At 36.8% G+C, this 13,475-nt stretch overlaps 1 protein-coding gene across 1 annotated transcript in view; it reads right to left on the bottom strand.

Annotated features, from left to right (window-relative positions):
* Positions 1 to 13,475, bottom strand: part of LOC132130073 (ankycorbin-like) — a 44,472-nt gene that overhangs the window by 17,135 nt on the left and 13,862 nt on the right. Inside the window, exon 3 of the mRNA XM_059541696.1 lies at positions 2,619 to 2,749. Within this exon, the coding sequence (XP_059397679.1) occupies positions 2,619 to 2,749 (131 nt within the window). The remainder of the gene's footprint in view (positions 1 to 2,618; positions 2,750 to 13,475) is intronic.

The following is a 13,475-nucleotide window of genomic DNA, read 5'->3' as shown; positions in this document are numbered from 1 at the left end:
ACAGTAATGTTTTTAACATTTTGGAGGCGTTATTTGCATCTTGGTGTTTCCATCCAATTTTAACCGAAATTTAATATAAAATTAAAAGTAATAACATAATAATAATAAGTATAGTAATAGTAATAACATCCCAAAATTCACATTAAAATACATGGTTGGAAACCTAGCTAATGAGGAATTTTTTTAAATCCTTCATTAGTCATGAAATCTCTGACCTGAGGGCACAGAAAACGGGAAAAGGGGAAACTTTCCTTGTGATTAAAAAGTTTAGTGTTCTCTATCATGTAATAAATAGCTCCCACTGAATCATATTGGTTTGATATCTACCATCTCTTCATTAATTGGCTCTTTGGAGGACAAACTTGAGAAAATAAATTAATCTACACGAAATTGATTACAACCTATCTGGAAGATGCACTGGGATCTCTCTCTTGGGCAGGAATATAACTAAAGCTACACAAGATGTCCTGAAAATGACCTTGATAATTATGTCACGCACGACAGCTACGTCATGGGTCTGACCTTTAAATGAACAAACCAAGAAATATTCAAATATGGCCATTTAAGAATAATACACATCACTCTTATGTTATTAAAGGTCAGTCCAGGAAAAACTACACTGTTTTTGGAAGAATTAAAAAAACTTAAATCATTGGTGCTTTTAAATTGGTCTGAAACACAATCTATAAAAGGATAGTTCACACAAAAATTATAATGCTAATTTATTTTTTTTATGCAGAAGAAAGCCATCAACTGTATGACTTTTCTTCTGTGGAACACACAAAAAAATATTTTGAAGAAAGTTGGCAACCAAAATCTTTTTTTGTTTGTTTTGTTTTGTATTGTATGGGGAAAATATATTTCTCAAAATCTTTTCTTTTATGTTCCAATGAAGGTCAAACAGATTGGAAAAAATGTGTGTGAAAAATTGAGTTTTGAGTGAACTTTTCAAACATAAAAACCTTTTTGGTAAAGTTTTTAAATTATGAGTCCTAAGTGTTTGCGCTGTACAGGTCTGGTATAAATAATGTTTTTGCTCAGGTGGCCGAAATGTCCACACAAAAGAGAAAAGTTCTGCTCAGCAAGAAAAACAATTAGAGGGAACATTGCTAAATCACTGGCATTCTTAAATTTGATTAAATGTTTAAGTCAATTGAATGTTCAGCCACTCTGCATTCTCCACAAGGTATAGAGGAGATTCTGTTTCTTTTAACCCTGAAAAGTAGTGGTAACACAGCATTTGTCTTGTGTTTTTGTAATAAATATGATCAAGACAATAGCTCTGATTACCAAATCGCATAGGGTATTGTGATCGACTCTTCATTATCAGGAAATTATCTCTCCATGACCACTGTGACAGTTTGGAAATTCTACAAGTGTCTCTCTTTGGCTTGTGATTCGTGAACCCTCTGGAGCGCAAGCACTCAAACACAATGAACTCCTCAAATGGGCAGATAAGGATTTATTGTGAGCCTATGAGCGAGCTTCAGCTCGAGCCATCGTAACACAGGACACTAGAGACTCATTCAGGTCAGCAGTGTCGGAGTTCATTATACAGAGTGAAGAGAGCAAGCTCTTCTCTCTGTATTCACTGTAACTCATTCACCTCTGTTGTACTGTTCGTAGGAATGTTGCTAATGCTTTCTTTGTAACTGATGCTTTCAAGGTATGTTAATAATTAATAATGAGAGTTTTATTCTCATGCATTACATAATACAGTCTTACAGACTAACTCATGCTAATATTGTGGTCAAAATCACTGTGCACATTTTCATCACAATATGATTCTATACATCCGAGTGTTTTTGTTGTGAATTTATATTTAAGCCTCTATTCTCTATATTTATGAAGTCATTCAGAACACTATCAATGCCCAAGCAACCAGATAGTAACGGACAGTACTGAGCTCTGCATAAGAAAACTAAACATGTTGAACAAATTGCTTTGTGATGGATTTTAATTTCACACAATAAATCCATCCACATCATCACAAAACATGCATATTCTTCACTAAAATGTAGACACAAGCATGTAATTACTATTCATCTCTGCCAAAACAAAGAAACAAATCATTCAAACTTCTTTAACTAGTCTAGCATATATTTAAGTGTCCTTCCAATCACTTCTAAGCAACACGACACAAAGTCGCTTAATAAAAAAATCAGAAAAGCTAAACTCTGATTTAATTTTTACAGGATTTTAAGTGTTTAAGTCATTGTTGGTTCAAATGTGTGTCATGCAAGATTTTAAAACTGGATGAGTTGCATAAACAAACTGAGCATTCACTTCTGAACATCTGTGTGCCTGTTACGGTATAAGGGAAAATGAAGGCTGATGTAAATGCAATGAAAGAAGATGCTGATGGGGTGAATGAAGGACTAACTTTGTTTGACTGGGGTTTAAATTATCATTTCTACAGCCAAATAAACACTCTGATGAATGGATGCAAAAAAAGCACATATCTCTCCTTTAGTTGGTGTAAACACTCATACAAATTCATTTCTACAAGTTAAGAAGATATAGTCCAGAAATACTCTCAAAACACTGGTGAAGCTACAATTAGAGCAGTCAATGTCTAAATCAAATGGGAATGAGAGCAATATCAGTTCAGTACTCACGCAGACTTGCCCTCACTGTCAAGCTTGGTGGGACAGGTTCCTTTCTTCGACAGGAGGGAGGTGACTTTATCTGCTTCTCCATGCTCTACTGCACTGAGGAGACGCTCATCATTCTTGTTCCATTCATGGGCCTAGAAAATAAAAATGGATAAAACATTTGAAAACATGCACACAGTTTATAGATGGAAGTACTGCAAAATCAGCTTTTGACAATATATGATTTATATTTCCACAAGTAACAAAGCACAAAGCTCACTGTAATTATTGGATGAGAGAGGCATATTACAAATAATGTTTAGTAGGGGTGTGCACGGATAGTCGAACATTCGTTCTGCTCTAATTATTCGATAAATAAAAATGATATTCGAATTTCGCAAAAAAATAAAAGTTCACAAAACCTAATTCGGTCACTTTCTGTGATCCTCCATGGCATATTTGAAGATGTATGCAAGCAAAAAATAATTAATGAATGAATAAGGGGCCATTCACATATGGCGCTCTTTCCAAAGCGCTCGGGCAGAAGCGCTCTTGAGGCGTCTGCCGTTGCTAAGCAACAATGACGCGCTCTCTCCATGAAGACGCAGAAATTTCAGCAAAGGATAAATGGACTTGCAGCACAAAAAATCGCTTTCAGTAGCCCTGCTACTAAAGTTATTTCAAAATGGCAATCCATATACAGCTATGATCAGCTGTTCCTTCATCTTTGCTGAGCTTTCAACGTTGTTACAGGAAAGGATGAAGCTGAATGTTTAGTTCTTGTCACATTACCTGCGGTGCGCTTGCGGCATTCTGAAAAGTTGAGATGTTTTTAACTCGATGCGGTGCGGACGCGCCTGGAAAAAATTTTCCTTGATGCGAGTGGTGCGGATGCAGCCGCCGTCACCAACGATGAAGAGGATGCAATGCCCACTCGTCGGAAAAGGCTGAGCCAGTTCTTCAGCGATGATTACAGAGAGTCCAGCCGAGACGAGTGGGAACAGTTCTTGCTGTAGCCATGTATTCCACCAGATGAGGATCCCATTCAGTGGTGAAACGAAAACACGAGGCGCTTCACAAAACTTAATCGCTTAGCACACCGTTATTTGTGAGTCCCGCCAACGTCTGTGCCGTCAGAGAGCGTTTTCTCCGCAGCCGGCCTTATTGTTAACAGACTAAGGAGCCGACTTTCCCCCGATCATGTTTACATGCCCGTGTTTCTCAACAAAAACATGTAAAACAATAGAAAAAATAAAGCAAAAAAGATTTACTGACAGTTTAAAAGTTTAAAAGTTAAGTGTAGGCTACGTTCTACAATAGACTAAATTGGCTGCTTTACGTTTTTTCTTTGTTCACTTTTTTTTTGTTTGTTTTTAATCTGTACTTTTGTTTGTTTGCATGAATTGTTAAAGGTTTTCAGCTACAAAACACGATGTGTAATGTTCAAGCTTATTGTGTGTAAGCTTGTTAAAAATGACGGAAACAACAAATGTTGCTGAAAAATAACGTCTGTCTCAAACTAAATTTAAATAAACGAATATTTGAATATTCGTTTTTTGTGAGCTCAAATATTCGAATGTGATATTTGCGGAAAACGCCCATCCCTAATGTTTAGTGAAGTTTAGTTCAGAAAACAAAGATTAAAAGATTCTTTTTTTTCATCAAAAAGGTAGATTGTAAACTAGGGCTGTGCAAAAAATCCTCAGTAAAACCACTTCTGTGATTAGAAGTTAATCTCCAGCAGGTGCTATCAGATGGAGCAGCATTTCCTACACAGAGCCATAGTTCGCTGACAAGCTACACAAAATCGCGTTCATAATTGCCAATGAATCACCTGCAACTTTGAACGTGATTTAGCATATACGGTCAGTGATCTACGGCTCTGTATAGTTAATGCCGCTCAATCTGAAAGCGGCTTTACTGACGAGATGTGCATGTAAATCACATTCGATTTTTTTCACAGCCCTATAGTAAACCCAGTTCTAATAATTTGTAATGAAAAAAATAATAATTCAATGCAAAAACTAGCAAAAATGAAAGATTTTCACTGGTGGCCTCAGATTTTTGTGCCACACTGGGTCTAGCTTATATGATAAAGACTTGAACAATTGCAGTAACAAGGGACTTATGGTAGCAAACAAAAATGTGTTGTTTAGTAAGAGTTCCCATGAAGTGATTTCCTCAGCCCAGAAACAAGGGTTATGGGAGCTGTTCATCATTTAATTTTCCTCTTTAATAGATGGAGCAAATCTGGTCTTAGTTAAAAAATGTCTATGAACTGGAAATAAACTTTGTCATTGTTTTAAAAGAGTAAACAGTTTAAGTTCATGATTATTGGCAAACAACAGTTTTTCCTCTCTTTAGCAGACCCTAATGGAAATCAGACAACTTTTCTCATTTGTCTTTACCCATGACCTTTGAAAAATGTACACTTATGAATCAAACTGAAAGAACATGAATTACTAGCCTTTGGACAAATGAGAGAGCATGTTGAAAGATCTTTTACACACTCAAAGAGAGGTTGAGAAGAGAAAGACAGAAGAGTTCAGATCAATCAGAGAAGCTGCTCTTAGTATGACTTAAAGGGGAATAAAAAGATACGCCTCCTCCAAACTTCCAGCAAGAAAGAATGATGCAATGACACCAAAAGCCACTGGATCAGCCTTTGCATCTCAAGCAATCTTATTCAAATAAGGGTTGTCAATGCATTAAATCTAACAAGATAGATACACTGGAAATTATTTACGGGGCATTAAAGTCTGTACATTTTGCCTCCTGCTTGAGCTGTAAGTTAACAACCACAATTCAGTGTCTTCTACACATAGACTTCACTTGGGTGGGTCGCCCATATTAACGGTCGGCCATTAAACTCTTATAATAATTTTTATCTTATTTTTTTATTTATTTATCTGTCCAAAATAAAACCATCCACGATCGATTAACTACATGTTGTGTATCTGATCATTCTGTGTTCTTGAGAACTGTTTCCTCCCACTGACATTGCACGTGCGCTGCAGAGACTAAGACAGCGCTCGACAGTGCAGGCGGTTCAAGCTCAATTGCGACTAAAAATAGAATTGTGCGAACTGTAAAATGTATTTAGGAGCATATGTGCGAATAAAGCAAAATCCCTCCTGGTAAGTTTTCTTAAATTTAATGTCATAAAAAGTCTGCAATGCATAAAATGGTAAAACAAATGTCTTGATGATAATTTTAAAACGCATTCACCCATTCACTGAGAGAGACACTATATGACCAAGCATGGAGTATGCTGTAATTTTGCATAATTTGCAATATATAACAACGCATAATATGAGTATGCATTTAAAAGTAAGAGTATCCTATTTCAATAAATAAAAATATTGTTAAAAATCACATTATTTGAATTTGTCACAAAAATGTGGGAAGCACTGCAATTACTCATATACTGTATCATTGCATTGTGGTATTGCTTAACAGCCCTTTGAAAGTGAAAGTGACATGACACAGCCAAGTATGGTGACCCATACTCAGAATTCGTGCTCTGCATTTAACCCATCCAAAGTGCACACACACAGCAGTGAACACACACTGAAGCAGTGAGCAGCCATTTATGCTGCTGCACCTGGGAAGCAGTTGGGGGTTCAATGCCTTGCTCAAGGGCACCTCAGTCGTGGTATTGAAGATGGGCGAGAGTGCTGTACATTCACTCCCCCCACCTACAATTCCTGTCTGCCCGAGACTCGAACTTGCAACCTTTGGAGTACAAGTCAAAATTTCGAACCATAAGGCTACGACCTCCACATTAAATGTGAAGACTGACTGACTGGTATAGACACTTGTAGATCCATACGAACAAACAATTTCCATCAAAATCAGTGAGGTCAAAAGAAAAGCAATCATATGAAACAATGGATAAAGTCACCTGAAACTCACTTATAATTTACAAGCATCTCAAAAGGAATGAAATGCCTGTAGCATGAATCACATTATTTCCTTCCAGTTCTTCTGAAACCTCACCACAGGAACAGACAAAACTGTTTCCTAACAAGGGCTTATTCAAAGCTAAGATTCAAATGCAGACAGATCTAGACTTTGTAGCTGTGCATAACAGTGAAACAATGCCTAATGTTGAACAGTAAATCAGATCAACTGTTTGAATACCCCCTCTGAAGTTATCAATGCATGAAATCATTTGGAGAAGTCCACAGATACTAAAAACTTGAGTTCTGAATGAACTGGAATGCAATTACTCTAAATGTAGTCAAGGCAGTAAGCTAAAATCAGACCGCAGAGGTCAGCCAGCGAAACACAGAGGCCACTGCTTAAATCTGTCACTATTTTTAAAATGCAGTGTAGGGATGGGACGGTATGAAAATTTAATATCACGATTATAGTGACTAAAATTATCACGATTATCAATATTATCACGGTTTTGTTGAAATGAGATGAAAGTGTTCAAAAATAGTTGATGCTCACACTGAAAACATTTCAGCAAGTTTTATATTTAATAATCAACAAACAACTAATAAAACAAGCAACTCTATGCACTTAATTTAAAGAAAGATTAAATTCTGTGGCATTTACTTCCTTACAATGAAAAGTGTAGAAGCATAGAAAAGCATAGAAAAGTCACTGACTTTCGCCATTCCTTCTCGAAAAAACAAAAAAAAAACATTGTGCGCTGCGCTTGCGTCAGACTGTTGCTGGCTGGACATGATTTAATAGTGAGTTATTAAAACCGCGATAATCAAACACGGTTTTAATGATAATTCATTTTTAAACGATATTACTAACCTTCAGCACATTTTATCACGGTTATCAATAAAACCGGTTATCGTCCCATCCCTAATGCAGTGTAAGGCCTGGTTAACACCGGACGCCGAACTACCAAAACCTGAAGAATGCCAATCTGAAGGGATACTAGAGATTTTTAAATTTTGTAAAAGTGGTAATGAAATAACAGACTTTAGCAATAAAAAGATGTGAAAATCTACATAAACTTCCAAAAGAAACTTTAAACAACTAGCAACAGCCTGGAGATCTCTTTTTTTGTCATGGGGGGCCTTTGCAAAAACAGGAAACACTTAATATTATCTCAGAAGGGCCTGTCGGGACTAAATAACCACTGGAGAACAGGGACGTATGGCACAAACTTAACCTCCACCCATTGCTCAGAAGCATTTAACTTTTATCTGATAAAGGTCCTCTTCAGCCAAGCAATTTTTAGAGCCAGAGGGAAGACAAGTTGTTTAGATCAAACGGTTTTCAAGTTGAATTTGTGTTATCTGCTCACAAATATATGCAATTAACTAAGTAGGAAAGAACATAGCAATTTCATTTAGAAGTTAAGAATCAAAAAACATTAGGCATATGTCTCTACTAGCACAATTTACCATCTCTGTCTTTGAGTGCTCATACACTGATATACCTCCCTTCAGTAAAATATATGGTAGATAATTTTACTTCCTAGCCCACCGGCAAAACAATGTATGCGTTTTGCAAACTTGTGACAAATTGTACTTGACATGTCATGCTAAGTATTTTCAGTTCGCTAGGCCCTAATGCTAAATCAAACATGAGCCTTTTCATGCAAAAGAAGTGTAACAATGTATTCATACTGCCTGTACCTGTACATAAGCCAACTGGATCAAATTGTCATTTATCACATCAGGCCATGTGAACCAGCCATTGGCTTTTAAACTAATGGCTTCTCAAATATGAAATCAGCAGCCGATCACCTTGAGAACAGACTCTACTATGACCTCTTATCACACGCGTCTCTGATCAAGCCTTGCACTAGCTGTGTTCTCCATTTGAACGATTACACTTACACTGCTAACATTTGGACCGTTTCTCTTTCTTGGATTCACAAGATGGTAAGCTCTAAGCAGCATGGTGAATGCTCAAAAAAGCACATTCCTGTGCGAGAATGTTTAAGCCTCAGAATCACTCTCATATTATTATTACATGATAGATAATCACATGAAACAAACAAAAAAAGCTTCAATGTCCACATATGCTTGAAGTAAGATAAAAAGTTGAAAGTGCACGCAGGAAAATGGCAATTTTCCAACACTCTCTCCTCTTTCACGCGGTTTATTGCACTTTGTTGAACTTTTGCACTTATCCTAGGCTTTCACACTTAGGCCTACACCCAGATACCAAAAAGCTCTATGGTTGCACTTACTAGTAGAGCTGAAACAACGAATCGATTTAATCGATTAAAATCGATTATTAAAATAGTTGTCAACTAATTTAGTCATCGATTCGTTGCTAAATAACTTTTATTTGCCGTAAGCGGCTCATTTCGTGCATATTTCAAATCTGCAGTGACCAAAGTGTGGCAGTAATGAGCCACCGGAGGTTTTACTCAGCCAGTACAACAGGAGAAGTAGCGAATAGCCAATAGCTGGCCTTGTTTTATGTCACGTGCTTCCCGAGCAGCGTCTCTGCAGCCATAGACTATGTCTGCAGCATTCAGCGTGATGTGGGAGTACTTTACATTGAGCCTTTAAAAAAGAAGAGTAACCTGTAAACTCTGCACTACTGCACTGTTTAAGGGGACGTTCACATATCGCGTCTTTTGCGCGATCAAGTTCGTTATTTCCAACACCGCACCGCATCGAGTTAAAAACATTTAAACTTTTCAGAATGCCGCAACCGCACCGCGGGTCATGTGACAAGAACTAACCAATCAGCTTCATCCTTTCCCGTAAAAACGTTAAAAGCTCAGTCAAGATGAAAGGAACAGCTGATCATAGTTGTATATGGATTTCCATTTTGAAATAAATTTAGTAGCAGAGCTACTGCAAGCGATTTTTTTGAGCTACAAATCCATTTATCCTTTGCTGAAATTTCCGCGTCTTCAAGGAGAGAGCAAGGAGGTTGCTTAGCAAAGGCAGACGCCTCAGGGGCGCTTCTGCGCGAGCGCTTTGGAAAGAAGGACAAAGCGGTGCGCCTACCGTTTTCCACGCGCTTTAGGCGCGATATGTGAACGGCCCCTAAGACTTTCATTTGTGCAGATTCTCCAGTACAATGTTGTTTGCAAATGTTTAGTCGTAAAAGCTGATAACATTGCTTTTTAACAGTTAACATTTAAAGCTTTACAAACATGTTCTGTGATCAGTTTGTCGTTTACCAGTTCAAAATCCAGTCGTGCAGCCTAATTATGACTGAATGAGAGAGGTAAATGTAGATATTTGAAATGCACTTTTTTTTCTAAGTATTCACTGCTCTTTTTCACAAAGCAGGTTTTTTGTGTGTGTCCTATTTTTTTTCTGGACAACCTTCTGATGGATTTTACTTTAAATTGTGAGTTCCATTCAGGTTTCATGCCATTGGCACTTTTTTTGAAGGATTGTTTACAATTTCACAGCAAAAGCTATAAAGCTGTTTCCCAGTAAATAATAAAATACAATGCACTGCAATTTTATTCTGTTTTATCCTTATTCTTCGTGAAAATATGTTCTGAAAGATTCCTTAATAAGCTTTGTTCAGGATGTTAAACTACTTTAGGAGCTCTAAGGACTGCCATGGTGAAAACATTATTTGAAATCTCCTTGTGAAATTTGCTAGAGTATGGGTCAGTTTTCTGATTGCAGAAGAGTTCAACAAAAGAATTACTAACACAATAAAACAACTCCAGGTATATTTTTGATGAGGATATGACAGTGCAAAATGGTTAAAATCTCTTAAAAATCTATGCTGAATGATAAAGACCATTTATTAATAATTTACTTGGGGGAAAAAATGGGAAAAACTAAAATATAAGTACATAAACCGATTAATCGTAAAAATAATCGACAGATTAATCGATTATCAAAATAATCGTTAGTTGCAGCCCTACTTACTAGCATTCAAAGTTATTAAAGAAAGTCTCTTATGCTCAGCAATGTTGGCTTTATTTGATCAAAAATGCAGTAAAGATTTAATATTATGAAATATAAGAATTTAACAAACATTTTCTATTTAAAGGGTCATGAAACCCCAGACTACTTATTCTAAGATTTTAGCAGAGGTGTTTGTGTTGCACATCATAGAAGACAATGTTAGCATCCGCAAATTTTAACTGTTGGAGAAAATTGGTTAATTTTAGGCTTTTTTGCTCTATTTTCATCTTCAGGATTTAGAATCTACATTGTGTTGACGTCACGATTTTTGACGTGGCAATGGACTATAGTACATTGATGACGCGTCGGTGTCAATTCAATTATTCATGAGATTGCGTGTTCTTATGAGAAGACGCTTCGCTTAATTATTCACAACAGCATGTGTTCATGTGCTATGAAAAGACTCATCAGACTGTGAAATGACATCGCATACATTAACAGAGAAACATTCATGGATTGCAGAAGAGTATTTGTTTTTTCTTTGTAATAAGAGTTCGGCACAAACACGATTCATTCACTTGGTGAGTGTAACCATTTTTATAGCTCTGTGACACAACCTGTCAGAAGGCTTATATAAACACCACAGAATAATATATATGTCTCATTTGTGAGTCGCTTTGAATAAAAGCGTCTGCTAAATGACTAAATGTAAGTGTAATATGTTTTCGATGCAGAGTGCAAATGGCTGTGCATTTATTTGTGCTTTTAGCTCGATGGGAGCGAAATGAAACTTTCTGAATGCAAAGCTTTGTGTGCTGTGTCTCCCCTCTTTCTTCCCCCTCCCCCGGTCCGCTGCACACCACGCCCACTTTTTTAGCATTTTTTTAAAACCGTGGTGAGAACTAACCTGTGCTGAAATTGGGGGTTTCATGACCCTTTAAACATGTTTTAAAATTGTATTTATCCCTATGATGACAAAGCTGAATTTTCAGCAGCCATTAATTTAGGTCTTTTTATTGCCAAGAATCTGGCGATACGATACGTATCACGATACAGGGGTTGCGATACGATATGATAATAAATTATTAAGCACTTGTATGTTTTCATAGCATTCAGTTGGCACATTTGTTTTAAGGACATTGGGCAGAATGTGGAATAGTGTGTTTTTGTCAAATTTTGTACAATTAAAATAGGGGTTTTAATCCGATTAATTGAAAGAAGAGATCGAAAGAAATATAAAAAAATCGTCCAACTAATCGATTATCAAAATAATCGTTAGTTGCAGCCCTATATTCTGGTCCAACCCTACATATTTGCTTTCTCACATCACAGCATTAAATCTGCAAATTTGCTGACTAACAAATACATTAATGTGACCAGCTGGATATAAACCGAGCCCAACTGATGGTAACAATCGTGAAATTAAACATTTGGGTCAGACTTGCAAGTGTTCCGGTCTCATTGATTTAACAATTTGAGGTCCTGCTAATGCTCGCATCCTCTCAGCCTCGATTGCAGACATACTGCTGTTCTTTCTCCACTAATGCAGCATCTAGTCTAAAAAATAATTACTGTATAATATGAAAACATAGTCAGCGTTCTTTTCCTTTTCTCTCTTCTTCACCCCTTTTTTTGTATTTAAACCTCGTATTTCTCGCAGTAGTTAGCTCCCTGTCAACTGAGAGCAGAAAGCAGTGACTGAGTGATTGACAGCCTAACCCTAACCCTAATCCTAACCCCTAATCTAAAATCTGCATTAAAGTTAAGAATGTAAAGATGATATCTGTTAATTTATAATTTGGAGTTTTGGTGCTCATTAATTTTTGGTGGGTGCTCCCAACTTTTTAAAGCTGGGAGCACCAGTGCTACAAAGGAAAAAAAATCATTTGAGCCCTGTATTATGATATTTATCAAAGATGTAACTTTAACCATTAAAAAAAAAAAACACATTGAAAAGAAATATAATTCTCAAAACCCATTAGTTCAAAAGAACATTAAACCTGCTTTCTCTGAAATCTGAAAGATGATGTGAGTGAAATATAAAACTTTAATATTTGTCCAGCCAGCCAGCGATGCCAGTTCAGGAGGGTGAACGTACACTAAAGACATAATCTCCCTCTTAATCTCATTATTAGATTTTCTGCCATGTGGCATATTGATAAAACCCCAGTGAATAAGGAAGAGCTTGAGGGGTTGAAACTGAAAGGCTCTGGATATTCGTTCAGGGCTTTACCATTAGCATGGTCTGAATGCAAATCTTTTTTGTGCTTCACTGTACAAAAGACATCCAGATAGACCTACTGAGACGTCTGAGAGAAAATCCTTGGTACAGATTCACGCAAATGGCATGTCCAGATAAAAAACAGCTGTGAAAGCCACACTGTTATTCCCTAAAGCTTGTTTTCACATATATTGAGATGTTCTAAAAACCTGGTTTTTTGAACCATCCCCCATCTCACTTAAAGCATACTCGACTCGTATAACCAACCGCCTCTTCAATAAAAACTAAAGAGTCTTTTTGTGGGAAACCTTTATTACATGGTGTACAAATGCCTCCCTTTGTTTATCCAATACTGTGGAAGTTCATAGATTTTAGTAACCGTATCTGTTTTGCCATTAACTATTATAGAAGTGGTTCATCTGTGGATTAACCTCTAAACATATCCCAAAGATGAAGTCCAATCTGAAGCAGACCGAAGTCATATAAGGGGCAAGTATCTGTAGCTCTGGGAAATAATTGTGTTATGAATTCCAGTACATTTTAATGCCAACCACATGAACCCATTGCGAAAAACAATGAATCTGTTCTATTAAACTACATCTGCAACTGCTTAAACTTTTGAACAGTGTGGGGTAGTTTACATTGGTCTGAATAGATATGAGGATTAAAAAGTCAAAAACCACGTGACCTGTTTGAGGTTCTGAGAACAAGACTTAAAATAGACCTTCTGTACCTAACTTTGCGCATCCATTATCAGATTCCACCAAACTCATCCGCTCAGAAAGAATGTGCTTTTTAATCCCTTGAACTTGAATTCCGTCCCATGCCAAAATTCTTGGAGGAACTCTA

The sequence above is a fragment of the Carassius carassius genome, chromosome 47 (assembly GCF_963082965.1).
Source record: "Carassius carassius chromosome 47, fCarCar2.1, whole genome shotgun sequence".
NCBI classification, from domain to species: domain Eukaryota; kingdom Metazoa; phylum Chordata; class Actinopteri; order Cypriniformes; family Cyprinidae; genus Carassius; species Carassius carassius.
Note: the sequence above shows the minus strand (reverse complement) of the source record. Positions and strands in the feature narration are given on the sequence as shown.